The 20,402-nt window shown below is 42.6% G+C and overlaps 1 protein-coding gene across 6 annotated transcripts in view; it reads right to left on the bottom strand.

Annotated features, from left to right (window-relative positions):
* Positions 1-4,647, bottom strand: part of LOC309337599 (uncharacterized protein) — a 72,810-nt gene extending 68,163 nt beyond the window's left edge. For 3 of the 6 annotated variants that reach the window (XR_014154415.1, XR_014154416.1, XM_081854234.1), the window contains exon 1: positions 4,010-4,647. Coding sequence is in view for 1 of the 6 variants with exons in the window: in XM_081854234.1 (XP_081710360.1) it covers positions 4,010-4,136 (127 nt within the window). In the remaining 5 variants the exon portion in view is untranslated. The remainder of the gene's footprint in view (positions 1-4,009) is intronic. The other 3 variants (XR_014154417.1, XR_014154418.1, XR_014154419.1) reach the window with 1 other exon arrangement.
* Positions 4,648-20,402: the final 15,755 nt, after the last annotated feature.

Raw genomic sequence — 20,402 nt, 5'->3', positions numbered from 1 at the left:
CTGCAAACAAATCAGAACAAATGCTAATTAAATAGCCAACATTATCTAATCTCCCTGCAAACAAATCAGCAAAATGCTCAATAAACAGATTGGCTAGAAGCACCCTTAGTGTATCTTTAGTTTCAGGCTGACCTTTGGCCAGTTATCAGAGAATCTAAATTGTATTATATCTAAGCTCTACTGCCTCCATGATTTGAGGGATCTTGGCCATAGAAGTCACTGCCCTGGAAGGGGAATTGTTTGGCTGCTGCTTAGGCAATTTGACTGCTAGCAAGACCTCCAGAAAAGGCAGTGTTGGGGATGGGTTTTGCTGGCTGGAGGTTGATGAGGTGCCTGTCTTTGATGAGAAGGTGTTTAGTATGCTGCAAGCTCCCTCTTGGCGTTTCTCATTTCATTTTGAGTAATCAATTGGGCTGCTTCGGAGAGGCTGTTTACGACCTGTAATTTGTATAATTTGATTTGACAGTAATTCCATTGTCGTTACATTTATTTACAAGATGCGTTCTTGCCCTGTGATTTGCTCAGTTCTTATCGGTGGTTATCTTTGCTTTTCCAATCATGGTTTTTCATAACCGTTGATTACTTTTTAATTCAGAGAAACCACAATGGAAGGACACAGGTAAGGCAAGCCCTTCATTCTTTCTTCCATTCCTTTAGGGCAGAGATTTGGATGTATGTTCACTTGCTTTACAGTAAGGTCTGGTCAAACAGGACAGGTCATCACATAGTAAAACTCCTCCGGAGCTATACCACTCCAGAGGGCTAGCATATTTGAATTGGGTGGGGGAAACCTCTATGTAGAAAGTTAACAAGTCTAGCAGAAGGCTAGTCAAGAACTCTCTCACTTAACATCTAGCTTTCTATGAAAAGGGCAGCCTCCCACAAACAAATGCCCTCCAGATGTTTTAGACTCCAATGCCCATCATCCCTGACCATCGGCCATGCTGGCTCGGTCTGATGGGAGTCCAATAACATCTAGAGGCCACGAGGTTGGGGATGGGTGATACAGCAAGTAATTGTTAATTGGGAGCAACATCCAATCATGCTATCCCCCCCACACACTTTCAGGCTCAAGCAGAACAGTCCCAGAAAAACAGTTTCCCTATGTTGTAAGTTATTTCTGTTTAGCAAGCTTAGCTCCTGAAAGAATTCAGAGGAACTAGCTAAGTAAAAGTAAATATGGTTGAAGGCCAGACTGGATGGTATGCTAGCTCCGTATCTGTGCCCTTAAATGCAGGGTTGTTGTTCTAACAACATAAATTACCAGCATTGTGGATGTGTGTAAGAGTGTGCTTCAATACTTTCCCCTCCCCTTTCTGTGGCACTGATTTGGACTGGGAGCCCTGCACTGCGACTTTGCTTCAATGGAAGCTTCCTGCCCCTATGCAAATTGTCAATATTGCAGATATTAATATTGTGCAGCTTGAAGTGACTAGAGGCATAAAAATGGAATCCGTTTGGAATTAAACATGGATTAAACCCATTAGAGGGGATGCGGGTGGCGCTGTGGGTTAAACCACAGAGCCTAGGGCTTGCCGATCAGAAGGTCGGCGGTTCAAATCCCTGCAACAGGGTGAGCTCCTGTTGTTCGGTCCCTGCTCCTGCCAACCTAGCAGTTCGAAAGCACCTCAAAGTGCAAGTAGGTAAATAGGTACTGCTCTGGCGGGAAGGTAAACGGCGTTTCCGTGCGCTGCTTTGGTTCGCCAGAAGCAGCTTAGTCATGCTGGCCACATGACCCAGAAGCTGTACGCCGGCTCCCTCAGCCAATAAAGCGAGATGAGCGCTGCAACCCCAGAGTCGGCCACGACTGGACCTAATGGTCAGGAGTCCCTTTACCTTTACCTAAACCCATTAGATTGTTCAAAACAGAACAAAACCCAGTAAAGGATGCATCCAAACAATTGTACAGTATCTTGTACTTGTCAAGCATAGGTCAAGAATATATTTACAATCTCATGCCTGGGTTTCTCCCTATTAACATTAAGGGATGTCCTCTGTCTGTTTCACCTCAGAGATATCACACTAACACACATTGTCTTCAGCAGTATCTTGAGAAACCTTTCACAGCCGCCATTGGTGTTATGTACTGAAGTTCTCACCCTGGGCCAGCAGGGGGATACTGTAGATAGTTATGCAAATGAAGGATCGAAAGTGACGTTCAGTGATTGGATAGTTTGTATGCAAATGAAGGATCGAAAGTGACATTCAGTGATTGGATAGTTTTAGAAAGTTGCAACAGTTACGATGTTCTGGAGCTCTATATAAGCAGGCTGACTGAGCTCCTCAGTTCAGTTCTGTTCTGGCCTTTGAATAAATAAGAGCTGTTTGAAGAATCGCTGTGTCGTCTGATATGTTCGCCCACAACTTAACAATTACCCCTCACATGCACACACAGAGAAGAACAGAAAGAATATATTTACAATCTCATGCCATAACAGTCACAACAGAATAGAATGGCTCTCTCATGTGACTCACAGTCAGCCAATCACAGGAGAGCTTCTATCAAAGGGGGAAAAAACCCATGCTAAAAATACACAGCAATTCAAAATGAGCAAACATTCCTGTTTCAGAAAATCAAACCATTATCCTTAACAGGTGTCCCATATGTTAACTCTTTCTCCTGCAATTGAGGACACAGACACAGAACTAATGTGTATGGTCTAGTTTTGCCAAAAGGAAGGAACACTCTGCCTTTTAAGGACCTGTCATATGTATAGTGCATAAGACCTGCTAGTCTATATCAGATCAAAAGTTCAGTTAGTTCAGTAGGCTGCCTATGCATTCATTTCAGGATGATTAACACCACCCTGCCCCTCAACCAACTTGCCTCTCAGTGCACACAACTCCTGCGAGTTCCTAATTGTGAGATATTCCTGGCACGCACAGAGCTAAGTATAGTGTTCCTGCCGTTTCCAATCCTTTCTCACCTTCTGAAAAACCTTGATTTGCTGTATTCACCATTTTTTAAAGGGGTTGGGGGAAGATTTCTCCCATCTGCCATCCTACTTGTGTTACTGCGTTACAACAACCAATAAAGTAGCACCTTTCTCCAATATTTTAACAAATGGAAATATTTTTGTCTTTGAGTCCAGATGCACAGATTGTTTCTTCCTGGGAATGGAACTTGCACTTTTGTTGATGTTCAGGCACACAACTTTCTGAGCACTTTAAGCGTCAGAAAGTCATGTACTTGAAGAATGAAAGGAGAGACCATTAACTTTCCTGGCATCAAACACAGATTTTTTTTTTAAAAAAAGTTAAACTTCTATATTTGGGTCCTAATGTAGACACTACTACTAAAGGTATAAGCACAAAATTGTTTACATGTCACCCAGAGACATTCTCTCATACAAAGCCTGGATGTAGCATATGAAACCCACTCCAAAGTGACTCTGAAACATTAGCAGAGCCCTAAAAGCTTAAATGCTGTTCTGGAGAACCACAAATCCCCCTATTCACACCACCCCATGTTAGCCTTCAGTAACTCTCAGTATGAATTCAGCTTTCCACAGAGGAGACTCAGTCAACTCTATAACAAAACCTCCTCAAAACAACTATCTATTATCCAGTGATTGCCAACCTGGAATTCTGAGATGGTCCTAAAGGCACTAGTCAGAAAATGGCTGCTGCCATCATGAAATGGCTGCCACCACCAAAAGAGTATGACAGAAAACGGGACCAGAACATAAAATGGTTCAAATATAGAAAATAAAAAACCTATTCTGATTTTTTAAAAAACAAAACATGTTTGAAAAACTTCCGTCTTTTCCATATACTGTTAAGTCTTGGCTGTTACGCAGTTTTTTCCCCAGTGTGTCATTTAGAGCTAGAAAATAAAAGGTAACTGAATCCAGGTATAATTTTGAATTGCTACAGCCAGCCATACACATGCATATGCTTCTATGAAATAAAAATACATATTCATGCTGACAATATGGGTTTTTTAAACTACATTTGTGGAATAAAAAGAAGAACATAAATACAATGAAAACACACAGAAAATACTCACCGGAGTAGTAGCTGAACAATTCTGGCCCAGAGCAGTGTGACGTTTGAGGCTGAACGTCATCTACAAGCTTCTCAAAACTCTGTATGAGGAGGCAATAAGAATACTTGTAATGTTTCTGCATTTCCATTGAGCTCTCCCCTGCCTCCAAAAGACAACCTTGGAGCAATCCCTGCTGTGAGGCAAGCAGCAGAAACAAAAAAAGTAAAGAAAAAGGGATGCCGTACCCTCTCACTCACAGCCCCAACCCTGAGTGCAATGGAAGCCTCTCCCAAGCAGCTGCCTGCTCCATGTACCAGTAGGCAGCAAAACAAAACACAGCATGAGTGGGAAGATTCCTGCATTTGTTTCCTCACCTCAACATTTTCAAAAAGTTCCTCAAGCAGCTGTCTTCCCAGTGTTCCACTTGGCCAGAAGGCAGCAAAATGAAGGTTTCCTGTGCTTCTTCCACTACCTCAACACACTTTTTTTTTTTTAAAGGCTTGTCAAGAAGCTGACTGCCACCTGCTCCATATCAAGGAGCAAAACAAAACAGGTGGATCCAAGGAACAGAAAGTAAGAAAGAAGCCGGGGAAGTACAATAAAGAGAGGAAAACAACTCTTTAGAACCCCAGGGATTCCTATTGCCGGATGTCCAAACAACTCACTTATCAATCACAGCTGTGACTTCACTCATTGGCTAAAAACACTGACAGGTGAGAGGAGCTGGGCTGCTACATTTCACAGAAATTTCACATTTTGCTTCATGACCCTTTTTTCTAGGAGGGCTACTTTTTAAAACAAGAAAACTCAGAATCTGGGGCTTCTGCCCGAGGGTGCCAATGAAGGCTTCCTGGGCACCATGGCATCCAAGGGCCACTATGTTGGCAACTTCCAAATTAACCCAAATGTCCCCTTCACGGTCATATTAGCAGAGCCAGTCCAGCCATTAGATGAAGTGAGGTGGCTGCCTCAGGCAGTAGATGACAGGGGCAGGGTGTGTGGCAAAGTGCTGGAGAGCAGAGTGGGGTGTAAACTAGCCTCTGTCTCCAGTATTGAAATAAGGTTCAACTCCCCAGCTGGTTGGTTTCTGTACAAGGAATGGGAGTGGTGGCCTCAGGCCGCAAAGTGTTTTTTTGGACCAGCCCTGCATATTAGCCATCTGACTATATTCACATCATTTGACATAAAACGACAGATAAATGAGTGAAAGAATTCCTTTCAACAAACAAAGAGAAGACTTAGAGTGGGCAGTCGTATTCTGCACCCAACAAAAGGAAAGGAAGTGTCTTGCAACTACTAGGAAGACCAGAAAACTACCAGAAAATGGCACCACTTCCATCATCAGCACACAAGGAGCTAAATGTGCAGTTTCTCCTAGGCATGTGGTGTGCAATGAAGAAAAGCCTTAAGAAAGCAGCTGTCAAACAATGGTTACCAATGATGACGGGGTGCTGAGTCTGATGGACAATGCACAATGGTTGCTGTTATTCCATAGTGCTTCCTGTTTTGTGGATTAAGTGTCAAACAGGGAGCCACCTCCACCAACTGCCTATTATAATCACACCTGGCACTGTTGACCTACTTCCCTTCTTTCATGCCTTCACAGGGTCTACCTTTTCAGACATAGGAAAGAAACTCAATAAGGGCTAAACCAGACATTTTACACATCTTATTTTTTTCTGTTTAAAATTATAGGTGGGTGGGCAGTGGTGGTACACAGGATGAGGGAATACTTCTCTCATCATTCACCCACCATGATCAGAATGAGTTTCTCTCTCTCTAACACACACACACACACACACACAGAGAGAGAGAGAGAGAGAGAGAGAGAGAGAGAGAGACTGGCTAAAAGCCATAGGGAAAAAGGTCTTCTTTGGAATCAATGGTGAGAAGCCAAATTGTATTTTTTAAAAAACAACAACACTCATTTGGGGATGGGGATGGAAGTCTCCCATACCTACATTCTAGGACCATTTTGGAAAATGTCCAATACATTAAAAACAGAATACAAGCCTGCTGGCCACACCCAACCTCTCTTACCACCAAGGCAATACAAGTGAATAGTAAGAGAATCCGTACAAGTAACACTGACACAACCCCTCACACACACTTAAGTAGAATAATAGAAGCATAACCACCCACCCCCCTTGCCACTACCCCTCTCCCCCTTTATTTTCTTCTTCTTCTTCCTAATTGTTTAAACCAATTCTTAAACCAAGGACTTATACATTGACCACTAATAATTGAACATGTTGTAGCTATTTTTCCACATTTATTTTGCTATTTTTGTGATATACAAATGACATGAGAAAACATGGTATACTTGTTTGTATAACATTATTCTTGTTTATAAAACCCAATAAAATAATAATAATAATAATAATAATAATAATAATAATAATAATAATACAAGCCTGCTGGATCAAGCCAATGGCCAATCTAGTTTAGCACCCTGTTCTCACAAATGCCTGTGGGAAGCCTGTAAGCTGGTCATGAGTGAAACAACCTTCTGCCCACCTGTGATTCCCTGCGACCAGTATTCAGAGGCATAACGCAATGCTGAGCTACCATGTTACAGTCCACTACTCTCAGCAAAGGTCTACATGTACAATATGTACAGCCACTGTTGACTTCATGTGCCACCTTTTGGAGGGCATTCATTCAGTTTTCACATATACCCAACAAGCAACCAACATTTTCAAAGCTGCGCCAACCATTTGTGTGTGCATCGTATCCACACAAGCCTCAGCGAGCTCTGCTCACATATTCTCAAGTGCTCATTGTGGAGTTTTCACTCCACACAGCACTTTTTGTCATACTGAAAACATTCTTCAGTGGAAGAGGGAATAGCATTTCACCAGCGGAGCATTACAATGATTGAGTGTTGAGCATTACGTTATGATGATAACGAAACCTGTGCTAATGCTAAGGTCCTGTTAACATTTAGAAATGCAGAGAAAAATCAAAGGGCTAGTTTCAGAGTGGAAATATAAATGGCCACCTCGATGCAAAGACACACAGTGAGAGCACACACACTACTTGTCTCTGCAGTGCCTCATACGTGCTCAAAAGATGGATGGCACACACCAAAGTAACTACAAGGACAAACACAATAAGTGATGCCATAATAGCAGAGAAGCCCTTGGTGACGGAAACGTACAAGGCATTTTTATCTTTCATAATAGCGAAGCACTCACATATTAATGATGAATACCAAAGAAATTGCTATGATAAATATACTAATACAAATGTCTCACCTGCCACTCGGGAATGGGAAAGCAGGTGGCAGGGTAGCTAAACTATCTGCAGATGGAGCAGCTGAGCCAAAATAATAAGTTTGCACATCCCACAGCCATCTCAAAGACACAGAATACTGGATTTCATTCCTTCCTAAAGGTCAGTCTCAATCAACTCATGGGGCTTTTGCACAGGAGAAGTGTGATCCAGAGTGGCTTGAGTGTGCCCACAAAAGAGGGTTCAGATGTGTGTTGCTCAAAGGGATGCATGTGCTTGTATTATGCTTTATGGAAGGCGGATGGCGCTGTGGGTTAAACCACAGAGCCTAGGGCTTGCCGATCAGGAGGTCAACGGTTCGAATACCCGCAATGGGGTGAGCTCCCGTTGCTTGGTCCCTGCTCCTGCCAACCTAGCAGTTTGTTGTTGTTTTTGAAAATAATATTTATTAGTTTTCCAACAATTTAAACACTACAAACAACAAAGAAAAAAAATGAACAGTACAATACAATACAAAAACACTACATAACACAAACACGTTAAACTAACAAAACAAAACAAAAACAGTTTAAAACACATCAAACGATTTCAATGTTATCTTTCATTCACTTATTTCAACGACCTCCTCACACCTCCCTTTTTGTATTCCACTTCTGTTAATTGTTTCAGCAATTCCTTTCCATCTTCCTCTGTTTTCTATCCTATAATTATCTTAACACATTCTAACCTTATTTTTTCCTTTAATACTCTATTAATCTGTTTATATTTGATTCCTTATAACATTTCTACTAAAGCCATATAACTTCAATCTAACATTTTTCTAACATTCATTAATTTTACAGTATTTCTGTAAATAGTCTTTAAACTTTTTCCAGTCTTCTTCCACCGACTCGTCTCCCTGGTCTCGGATTCTGCCAGTCATTTCCACCAGTTCCATATAGTCCATCAACTTCATCTGCCATTCTTCCCGGGTGGGTAAACCAACCTAGCAGTTTGAAAGCACATCAAAAGTGCAAGTAGATAAATAGGTACCACTCCAGCGGGAAGGTAAACGCCATTTCCGTGTGCTGCTCTGGTTCGCCATGCTGGCCACATGACCCGGAAGCTGTATGCCGGCTCCCTCGGCCAATAAAGCAAGATGAGCGCCGCAACCCCAGAGTCATCCGCGACTGGACCTAATGGTCAGGGGTTCCTTTACCTTTTTTTATTATGCTTTATATATTCTGTGAGCCACCCAGAGTGGCTGGAGAAACCCAGCCAAACAGGCAGAGGATAATAATAATAATAATAATAATAATAATAATAATAATAATTCCCTCCCACTGAAGTGAATGGGAAAGCCCATGTGCATGGGGACGCCATGTAGACATGAGACTAAATGCACTGCTCTGCACCATGGGGGTTATTGTGATTTTGTGGGAAATGCATTTGCCTAGCAGCAATTTCTATTTGTCTTTGGAGATTTCTATGACTTACATGGAGAAGTGGCAGGTACCTGATATCTGTCCAAAGAAAGACATGGGTCTCTCTAGCTAACATTTGTCTCTTGTTATCTGAGCCTCGTGCAGTGCGTTGAACATAGAGAGAGGCCCTTATACTGAGCACTGGCTCAGCTCCCAATATCTGATCTGCTCTTGATGGCCGTGGCTTTCTGAGGCTGCAAGAGACATCTGTTACTTGAGATCCTTGTATCTGTAAATGCCTGGAATTGAACCTGGGACCTTGTGCATACCAAGTGTTTGCTCTACCTTACAGCTGTGGTGATCCAGGCATGGCCAAAAGCAGCCTAATGCTGGTAGAAGACAATGTAGGCCCAGTGGGAGGACATGTAATGTTGTAGTCCCTGTGCCAGCACTTAAAACATCATCTCGCGTCTTGATGTCCCTTCTCAATTTACTTGGCTTCTCACACACACATTTATTTCTTCTTATTGCACCTCTGAATCCAAGCTGGCTCCTTCAATAGGTTAAAGACACACACACACACACACAAAATAAATAAATTAAAATGAAGTAAAAACAAATTATGAAAAGCCATTTCCCTGAAGGTGATCCTACAGATGAGTGGAGCAGCATCTAACCCATTGAATTAAGCAAGTAATTTCAAGACCCTTTCTCCTTTCCATCCACCCCCATCTCTCTGCGGTAAAGATCACACAGACAAACAAGGCAAAGATGAAAAGAGGATATAATGGGGGGGGGGGAGAGAAGCAAGGAGAAAGAGATGGAGAAAGTTCCTGCAAAGACAATCAAACCTCCCCTCTGGCACAAACAATTAAGACGTGATCTTGTATATGTCATTTCCTTAAGAACGTTCTGATCCCTGAACTGTATATTCTCTGAATGGTATGTCAGTTATTTATTATTTATTATTTTATATTATATTTTGCTGGATAGAAAAAGCTGAAGTTCCATTAAATTAAAAATAGAACTGCAAATAGGCCTGGTTTGATCTCTGTGGCATCTATAGCAGAGTAACAAGAATAATTCCAGCAATTAGATGTTAATTGATGTCTGAGCATATCTATTCCTAGAAACAGCAAGGCCGTGTATGGCATAACTAGCATCATTAAACAGCCTTGCCCCCCCCCCCCCTTCCAGGCTTAGCAGAAGCTGAGCTTGAACGGAGGCAACTCGCCCAGAGTTGCTTCACCAAGGATGAGGCAGGCAGCAGGTGGCTGGGGAAGAAAGCTTGCAAAGAAGAGACCCCTACAATCCACTTGGAGTCAGGCTGATCACATGCCCCCTTTAAAAATGCAGAGACTGTGTCATTCCAAGCTCCTCTAATTATGCATCTTCTTTATTAGTTTCATGAACCTTTCGGATATGATTTATCCATTCTTGCTGCTTGCCTGCCCTGGTCCTTGTGCTCTGCATGATGAGCTGGGGGTGAGGATATACTACGGCCAGATCACGTATTTAGCTATGTTTTTCTGAAACATAACCATACGGGAAATTAGCAGGAGAGACATCAGGAGACACTGCCCACATATTTTCAAATGTTTCTCAACATGAGGATGTCCCGGTTTGCCTGTCTTTTTTTTAAAAAAAAAGAATTAAGCCACTACAGGGTCCGTTCCTGTCCAGTTGGTGAGATACACATTTTAGAACAAATGGATAAGAAATAAAATGAAGTGAAGCAGCTAGATCATGGGCATTAGGGGGCAAAATGCCAAAGAAGCCTGTTCCTTATTTATTAATCCGTTTAATTAAAAAAGACAATGGGCCACGTCAACAGAAATGGGACCTTTGGACCAGTTTTAATGTCACCATAAACATGCCTTGCTGCAGCTTTATCAGATGTTACTGGGGCTTAATGGGAGTTGTAGTTGAAACATCTGGATGGCTTCAGGTTAGGAAAGGCTAGTTTACTGTGATGGTAATTAGCTGCAGTGAGCCTTAAGTTCAGAGCCTTGGCTTTCCTTTCCCACTGCAAACACAAGATGCCTAGGAGGTTCCACTCCTCTTTTTGATTAACTGCACCATGCCATTTTGTCTGAACAGACTTATGCCGTCATGCCAAGAATACTCCCTCGCTGGACCTCACACAAGCCTCTGCACAGGTCTAGGGTAGCATGTAACAGTATCTAAAAGGAAGTAACAGCTGCCTGGAACCTCAATCAGGAACCTGTGAGAGAGTGAGGACATACTTAAAAATGGAAAGCGTAAGGCCGGTGGTCAACAAGAGGTTTAAAGACTCTCTCAAGGCAAATCTTAAAAAAATGTAGTATAAACACTGACAACTGGGAAACACTGGTCTGCGAGTGCTCCAATTGGAGAACAGCCTTTACCAAAGGTGTCATGGACTTTGAAGACGCTCAAACTTAGGACGGAAGGGAGAAACACACCAAGAGGAAGGCATGCTTGGCAAACCCTCACCATGATCAGTTCCTGTCCCTACTGCGGAAGGACATGTGGATCCAGAATTGGCCTTCACAGTCACTTACGGACACACTGTTAAAACTGCGTTTATGGAAGACAAACTTAATTGGCTATGAGCAATCGCCAAAGAAGAAGAAGAAGACATGTCCCTCTTGTGTACTGTATTTTTATCTCACCACTCCCCCAAGGAACTCAGGGTGTTCCTGTCCTCACAACCACCTCATGAGGTAAGGTAGGCTGAGAAGGAATGCTTGACCTCAGGTCATCCAGTGAGCTTTGTGCCTGAGAGGGGGTTTACCAAGCCAGAGCCCTCTCATCATCCTGGCTGGCCATTTTCAGTAAAGCAGGGCTACCTTTGGAACTGAGCATGACCAAGACTGGAATATATTTAGGATTTGTATTGTTGTTGTTGTTTTATGGTTGCTGTTAATGTTAATTATGTTAGAGCATAGTTAGACAAGTGTGTGCTGGAGGCAAGGCAGCCTAAAACAGAAGGTTCTATGGTCTTGGGTTGGGGAATCAGTGTACTAAGAACTCCTCTTAGAAAACCAATGTGACCTAAACTCTACATTGATTCTGCGTATGACTTTTTATACAGTGACGCTCAAGCTTTGGAACACCTAAAATGAACCACTTGTCATAGTCCATATATTTAGGTTTTCAGGAAATATTGAAGGTGCCTCTCTCTTTTTAAAAATCTTTATGGATTTTATATAATTTACAACTTTAGATAATATGATATTACCATTTTTACTTGGCTTGGGTTAATTTTTATAACTTTAGTGTACATTTTACTGTACAGTGGTACCTCAGGTTACATAAGCTTCAGGTTACATATGCTTCAGGTTACAGACTCCGCTAACCCAGAAATAGCGCTTCAGGTTAAGAACTTTGCTTCAGGATGAGAACAGAAATCGTGCTCCAGCGGCGCGGCAGCAGCAAGAGGCCCCATTAGCTAAAGTGGTGCTTCAGGTTAAGAACAGTTTCAGGTTAAGAACGGACCTCCGGAACGAATTAAGTACTTAACTTGAGGTACCACTGTATTAGTTTGTTAGTTATCCTGATGCTTTTGTGCCGGAGTGGGCAAGGCATTTTTCAGCTGGAGGGCGCCATTGCCATTATAAGAGAACAAGGTAGGTGTTCATAGTGAGCTCTGGCACCTCTTTTTCTAGAAAAATAAAACTGGGAGTGGGGAACCTCTAGCTCTCCCAAGTATTACTGGATACAACTTCCATTATGCCCGATATCCCTGACTATTGGCCAGACAGGCTCAGGCTGTTAGCAGTTGGAGTTCAACAACAGCTGTAGGGCCACAGGTTCCCCGAGCCTACCATACTGGATAAGGTAGGATATAAAAGCCTTAATATATATATATATAGAGAGAGAGAGAGAGAGAGAAATAGTTGCAACATTATGCAAACTCCACTTGCAATCAGGCAGCTTTGTTTTTAACCACACAGGCCTTTCCCCTGCAATTCAGATCCCCTCTTCTTCTCAGGGCAGTCACTAATTCACTTTTAATTCATTAAGAGGCAGAATGCCAGGACTTTTGTCTACTGAACTCACCTTGGCTCCAGTTCTTCTGATCCTCCTTTTCCACTTCTTTGTTTCTGTTGTTAAGGAAAAAATCTAGGTGTGAGGCTGGTCAGTCACCCAGCTTGTCGGGCAGAGCCCGCGGGTCCCTGCGGAATAAAGGAAGGAGTGCAGCCAACCGGAGCAAATAGCTGTAGATCAAAGTTTATTGCGCAATAGGTTCAAAGAGCAAATTTGAACCCCGAGGATGGGGTGACAAAGACTTTTAAAACTTTCCCACCATATCCCAGAATACAGTTCGTACAGCATCATTGCTACATCACCGACATGTCACAAAAGGGGAGGGGTTAACCTTGGCAAACATGTCCAGACAAGTCCTTGGTACAAGATTAGCATAAGCAGACATCACAGGGCAAGACTCAGGTATAAGATTAGCATAGACAAATATGTCTTAAGTACCCACCACCCAAAAGTACAATAGAAGTTCCTTTGCATGTCTGGAGCCTGAGGTGAGTCAGGTGATGAGATTTGGCTTCCTTTTGCTAACAATGAGCCCAGCAATTGTCACCTCTGGGAACTTCCTGGAGTCCTTTTTCAAGGGGAAAATAGCTTTGGAATGGAGGAAACTGGGAAAGGAGTTGATTTTATATTATTTTTAAAGCTAGGTAACTTCCTTGAGCTGTCAAGTTGAAAGGATACATTCAGGCATAATATTTGTAATATTTAACTTTAAAGATGTGCCCCCCCCCGTAATTTCCGTAACACTGTTCAACACATCTAGAAGAGAAAGTACTAACCTTGAGTTTCAAGAAGGAGCAGCAAGCAAAGTACAGTACTAAAATCCCACGTAGACCAGGAGCAGCTTTCATCAGAAGGTCTGAAAGCTCTTGATAAATATGAGTTTGCCCTCTCACGGCACCTTGGAGCTATTAGCATCCATTTTACAAACAATCATCATTAGCTAGCAGTGGCCATGCTTCAAAACATAAGGCACACATGGAATTGTGGTTATAAGACTCCTCCTGGCAACACCTCATGGAAATTTGGCCTTGCCCAAGGGGTATGAATCCACTCTGTGATTCCACCAAAGAAAACATAAATGGCTTGTTCTATAAACAACCCCAAAACCTACTAATGCCATTTGGTCATGTCTATACAAAGCTTAAAATCTAAATCAAGCGATCAGCTATCAGGCCTCTAAGGGTCACCCAGGGAACTTCAAGGGCTACCCTTAAAGTTGCTGGACTCCAACTCCCATCATGCCTAACAATTGGTCTTGCTGGCTGTAGTTGGTGGAAGCTGAAGTCCAACGACATGGAGGGCTACCCCTGCACAGAATTGAAGGCGAGGCAGACAAAGGACTTGGTTACAATACTGCAAGGGGTTAAGGTTCTACATCTTTCTGGCAGCTGAGCGGGTGTTTTGAGTGGTGAAAAACTGCCCCCTGGCAAAGCTGTATTAATACATTCAAACGTGCCGTTAAGAAGGGGAAGGAAATAGAGTTTGATTGCAATTAACAAAAATCTATGTCATTAATTGAAAGTGCATCACTCTCACTTCTGTGTGCTAGATTCAGCACCCAAGATTGATTGGGCTGGCGCAGTTTGACTCAGTGAACAGGATATCGATCTCCATGAAAATGTATTGGTGAAGACAGAAGTGGAACCAATCGCAGGCAATGAGCTCCCACCTTCCTGTGCCTTTGAAAAAAAACAAATAAAGGCAGCTGATATAACTTCTTCTAAAGCTGTTATGAAAGCAAGCACGCTCACAGATTTCCATAGTCCACGAAGAGGAAACATCTGTTTGCAGGCAGCTGAATAACCAAAGCTTTTAACATCTCTGATCCAATGGCATCTTCACAGAGGCTTCAGCACAAGGAAAGGGAGCAAAAGGAATTATGCAGACCCCAGTGCCTCCCCTTCCCTGTGCAAGTGCTCTCCATTTGCATAGTGTGGCAGGGGGCAGCCACAGAAAGCTGCAAGCTCCAAAGCACAGGTTTTAAGGCCATCTGGCAGACACTACTCAACTGTCCATCATCTGAGACCCAGACATGCCCCTGTGCTCCCAGGGACCTCCAGTTATCTCAGTTTCTTTATTACTGTCATTTGTTGACATCAAGAAAGGGAGATTATGGGAAATGCTGTTTATGTGCAAAGAACAAGCGGCACTTAACTAGCAACTACCTTCTGTGTAGTTTCATTCTGGGTGGCAAGGAGGAAAGGGAATCGTCCTTTCATTGCAATTTCCTACCAGACTTTAAGCTTCAGCAAGTGGGTGTGGTCATGGAAAAGTAGCCTTTGGTTTGTCCAGTAGTTGACCTTCAGTCCTTGCTTGGACCGAAGAGCTCTGAAAATACCAATCTTAACAAATGTATTGCCTGGTCTAGGTTTATAATGCCTTATCGTGCAGCAACGCAGTAGTAAGAAATTGCAGAGCCACCTGTAAAATGGCTGCATCCATTATCCAAGTGGTATAATCCACAAAGCCATTGATTCTGTGTGATGGCTGTTTAAGGAAACAATTCTAGATGGGGGGAAATGTCCTTTCTGATCAGCTGAGCTTCAGGGTCCAATTGTACAGGACCTTCACAGGATGAAGCAGCCAAATATGGCACCCTGTTGTCACTTCATATTGGATTGTGCCAACATGGCAGCCAATAGCTACCTCTGTTGTTCCATCTGTTGAGGACGGGGGGCCATGATCACCTGTAGATAGCCTAAAGCAGCCTTTCTCAACCTGTGGGTCCCCAGATGGTGTTCAACTACAACTGCCATCACCCCTAGCTAGCAAGGCCAGAGCTCAGGGATGATGGGAGTTGTAGTCCAACATCATCTGCGGACCCACAGGTTGAGAACCGCTGGAAGTGAATAGCAGGAAACTGATATAACAATCGGTTCACTGACCCCTCCATCCAATTCCACAAAGTGGTCCAGCTAGACATAATTTAGGTCATTGTGAGGGATACCTTCATATAGTTAAGAACCAATCCCTCAATATTATCAAAGGAGTTTAGAAACCAAAGAGATGTAAAAGCAAAATCCTTGGGGTCATCTCAGTCACTTTATGAGACTTTATTGGCCTGCCATAATTCTCCCCTCCCTCCATTTTTATCAATGCATTCAAAGAGTTAGAATGCCTCTTTTTTAAAGGGCTGGGGAATGGGGAGGGGGAGCAGATATCTAAAATGAACCAATGTATATAGATGGCTGTACTGCATCTCTTGCTTCTGGGGATGAGGAGAAATGCAGCACTCCCTTCCACATAATGCAAGAACACAACTCCAAATAAAAAGGCATTGAAGATGAGGTTAATAGAAAGTAAAACAGGGCAATAGCAAGATGCAGCAGAAAGGTACAGGGATGCAATGACTTGGACATTTGCAAACACATTAGGAAGTGGTAACCTATCAAGCTGGCTTAGCAACGACTGCAGTGGTGCGAAGCAGTGCCTTGTTCTTCCATACTAATACACACACACACACACACACACACACACACACACACACACACACTTCCTTTTAAGAGTTACCATGGGTGACAAACATCCCTTGTCCAATTCCCCTTACATAGCAACATTTCAAGAGTCATTTGATAATGGAAGTGGGAAGAATCTCATACGGACCAACTCAAGGGAACAAAATGACCTGCCTCTTTCACTAAGAATACCATTTGTTCTGGCCAGACACAAAGGATCCCCACTCTTAGATATATGTGGGTTTACTTTCCTCCAAAGCTCAGACACCACAAATCCAATAAGAGTTTTCCATTGATCGCCGGAGTAAATATAGAAGAGAAATTGAAGCTTTCCCAGGACTGTCAAATAGGTGGAAATTTGACTCCCTTGGGTGGGCAGGCAGTGGTTATTTTGCCTTTGTTTTGAAGTTTAAGAATCTGAAGAATATCCTTTAAACTTTTATTTGGAACTGAGGCACTGCACTTCCTAAGAATAGGATGTTGAGAAGATCCTATTGCAAATGGTCACACATCCCTAAAATCTGTTTTTGAGGAGAAATATTCTGGTGGGAACAGCTGTATTAAGAGCAAATGTATACATCTTTGTTAATACACAAGCCACACTGTAAGTTGAAATTTAGTTGGTTTTGAACTACAGTGGGAAAAGGAAAAGGGAGGGGAAAAGGGGAAAAAACCCGCAGGAACTCGCAAGACATTTTCGTCTTGCGAAGCAAGCGCATAGGGAAATTCGTTTTGCGAAGCGCCTCCAAAACGGAAAACCCTTTCGTCTAGCGGGTTTTCCGTCTTGCGAGGCGTTCGTCTTGTGGGGCACCACTGTATATGTGTAAAGTGTAGTAAGTACAAATATATTTAAAATTACCTTGTTGATAATTCTAATGCAGTACTAATTTAAAGGAATTTGCACAAGCACACACTATCTATAATAAATATAAATATAAATTTATAAATATGATTTGAGAAAGAACAAGGAGTTGTGCAGTGAACTTTTTGTACTTGGGCTACACATAAATATACAACTGAACCGCAGGGATAAAAACAGAATGGAGAGGCGGCAGATCCACACCCCTTCAGTCAGATCTCCTTAGAAGTGTGTTGGTTGCATGTATTTTGTCATTAACAATAAGTGAAATAGCAACTGTAGAATACCCTCCTGGAGGCTTGTCCGAGCCTCTTATCCTCAAGCTGCCAGGCAAATCTCCTTCATTCACCCAGGCACTGGAATTTTAACCTTTGAATGTGGCTTTGACCATAACGTTTCATTGCAGTTGCATTGTATTCCCATGTCTTAAGCTATTGTGGACTGTCCTGGGATTTCAAAATGGAGAGCAGTAGACAACATATTTTTAAACAAACTAATAGTATAATTAGTGTGGCTGTTCCCGTCTCCTCCATTTTCCAGCAACAGTTGTGCTCAGTGGCAGAACATACCATGCCAACACTAAGGCATTGAGGCAATTCCTGCAGCACTGTGATTCAGCAAGGAATGTTGCTTTTAGGCATTAGGTGCTGATGTGCCAGCATTGCATAGCTATAGGAATGCATTAGGCTAAGAAAGAAGCAAAGCATCTGGTTATTTTAGACTGCAGCAGTCTATTTTCTTTCAAGGGCTGCATTCCACTGGGATTAAGCAAGCAGGGGGCATATACCTGCAGTGAGCAGAGCCAGAAACAGTGGTGCGATGACCCCCCCCCTTTCCCTGGCCAACAGCTGCATAGACAAGGACAGATTGCTCTTGCAGAGATATGAACTGATTGCTTGCAGTGGGCAGTCATTCCCACTTCCTCGCACCCGGCTTCCATTTCCCCCCCTCCTGCCTTCCTTATCTCCCTCCAGGTTCTTTCCTCTTGCAAGAAATTTAGCCCAGGGCCACAGGTTCATGGGTCTTCTTTAGATATTTCAGATATACATATTTTTAAAAATAATTCCTACTTCAGCTTAAATTGTTTATGCCTTTGTCTCAGCACAATTCTATGTAACACAACGACAACCATCATTTTCCTTTGGTAAAGCATCTTGGTAAGAGGAGATGGAGAGTATGTATAGGTTTGAGAACGAATGCAGAGTCCCTTGTTCTTTTGGGGACGGTGTTCATTCACATGAATCAGGAAGAACTTGCTCTCTAACCCCAGATCAAGGTCTGAAGGCACTTGGCGCTGCATCCTTACCAGAACTAAGCAGATCCGGGTCTCCTCATCAGTGCCTGGGCAGGGGGAGAGAGAGAGAGAGAGAGAGAGAGAGAGAGAGAGAGAGAGGGAGGGAGGGAGGGAGGGAGGGAGGGAGACTTGCTGGAAAGCAGATGGACACTGGCTTAAATTCCATCACAGAAGAAAGCTGGAATATAAATGAAATAAATTAAGTGCAACCCCATAGCTTTAAAGTTGAAGTCTTTGATTGTGGGAAAATGATTTATCAAAATACCATACTTGTATGGGATTTAGTAATTTCTCAAGTATTTACCGAATCCTATTTAAACCCCTAGCTATCGTTGCTAGTACCTACCTACCATGGGCAAAATCAAGCCTTTGCATTTCTGGCCAATAACTTCATAATAAGGCTTTGAGTAGCTGATGGGAAGGACACCCTTTTCCCAGTGTGTAGGCTTCATTGCACCTCCTCCACCATTAACTACCCCCAGAAGCCCCTGGTAAACTCCCTTACTCCTGTCACGTTCCAGAAATATTTGTATGTGTTGTGTCTTATTCCATTAAATAAAAACATTTCACACACACAAAAGAAATTGCAGAAATACTACAAGGGGTTCCAAAATACCACACCGTAATCACTTCCAATGTATATTGCACTGAAGGATACCCTGAAGAACTTTCTGAACTGAAACACCCAAAAGATAACTATTGAAAGAAAGCCTCATTTTGCAGAGCTCTCAAGATTTTAAATTGCCTAATGAAACCTACAGGAAAAGAGTCTGTCTTCAGAGAAAACTATGCTGCTCTCTCATTGCATTTCAGAGTTACCTCCACCAATAATCGTTCCAACACCGTGTCCCAATACATTAGTTTCACACCTTTGGAAATTGAAGGGCCAAATACTAGGATTACTCTGTCCACAAATGCTGGATTACAGCTGTTTCAAATCACATTCACAGTATAAAGGCTCCATGTAATACAGGTAAGGGAGACCCACAGGCAGTGAGGGATTAGGCAGGCTCTGCTGATTTCCTGCTAGTTGTGATGCAGCATGTGTGCCTGAACTGCTTGTACAGAGAGGAGATGCTTTTCCTGGAAAAGGCCCTTCCTGAATTATGCATGCTGTGATGGATCCACAAGGCTAGAGATGCAGGCTGGCCAGTAAACGCATAGAGTTCAGAATCCACAACTATTCAATAAGTGGTTTCCAATTATCCTCATTAGCTGTCCAAGGTCACCATATTTTAACTGAGTCTTTTAAAAAAAGGAATACATATAATACATTTGATCTAACCAGAGTTGAGGTAATGATGATTTGTGTTTTAATTTCCTGCTCAAATGTCTACCTGCTCGGTTTGGATTGCACCACCAGCAAAATGCCGTGTCAAATATATTGGGCTACTATCCGTTTTCCTAGTCAAAGGATAGAAAAATTCAGTGTGACAAAGTTTTGACAAACCGCTTATAAAAAGATGTTTAGAGGCAGGATTTAATACTTGTACACTTACATCTCTCCCACAGCCACCCTGAGGAGCAAAGTAGACAAGAAGTGTGAAAGCTGGAGTAACAGTACAATCCTAACCATGTCTACTAGGAAGAAACTCCAATTGCATTGAATGGGTCTTACTCCCAGGTAGGTGGGATCAGGATGGTAGCCTAATTATCTGAAATTGCTACAGGACATGTTATCTTACTTGGATGACCTTTCACTTCCATGGTCCAAGAGCAGCAAAACTCCAATTGTAGCTTTTGTGGTAATTGTTGTCAGCCATGGCTACATTTCAAGATTTCCTACCTAAACTTCTTATTGCCTCCCTAGTATAGTCAAGTGAGCAAAAGTAGAAAAGTTGTATTTAAAATACACTTATCTAAAATGCTGATTTCTACAAATTTCTCATCTAGATTATATTTTCACGGCTCTAGTATAATAAAAATTGATCAGTAATTTGGATTTGGGGTGGCAGAGGACAGGGCAGGGTATCGCTCTTCAAAACATGACCAGGCCTGAGCAGAGTAGACAGGGAATGACACCAGGCCAGATTCTTTTAGGCCAGAGTTTCCCAAACTTGGGTCTGCAGCTGCATTTGGACCACAATTCCCACCATCCCTGACCGCTGGTCCTGCTAGCTAGGGATGATGGGAATTG

Source organism: Podarcis erhardii, assembly GCF_964252035.2.
Source record: "Podarcis erhardii genome assembly, chromosome: 3".
Taxonomy (NCBI): domain Eukaryota; kingdom Metazoa; phylum Chordata; class Lepidosauria; order Squamata; family Lacertidae; genus Podarcis; species Podarcis erhardii.
The sequence above is the reverse complement of the archived record's forward strand: the minus strand, read 5'-3'. Positions and strand labels throughout refer to the sequence as shown.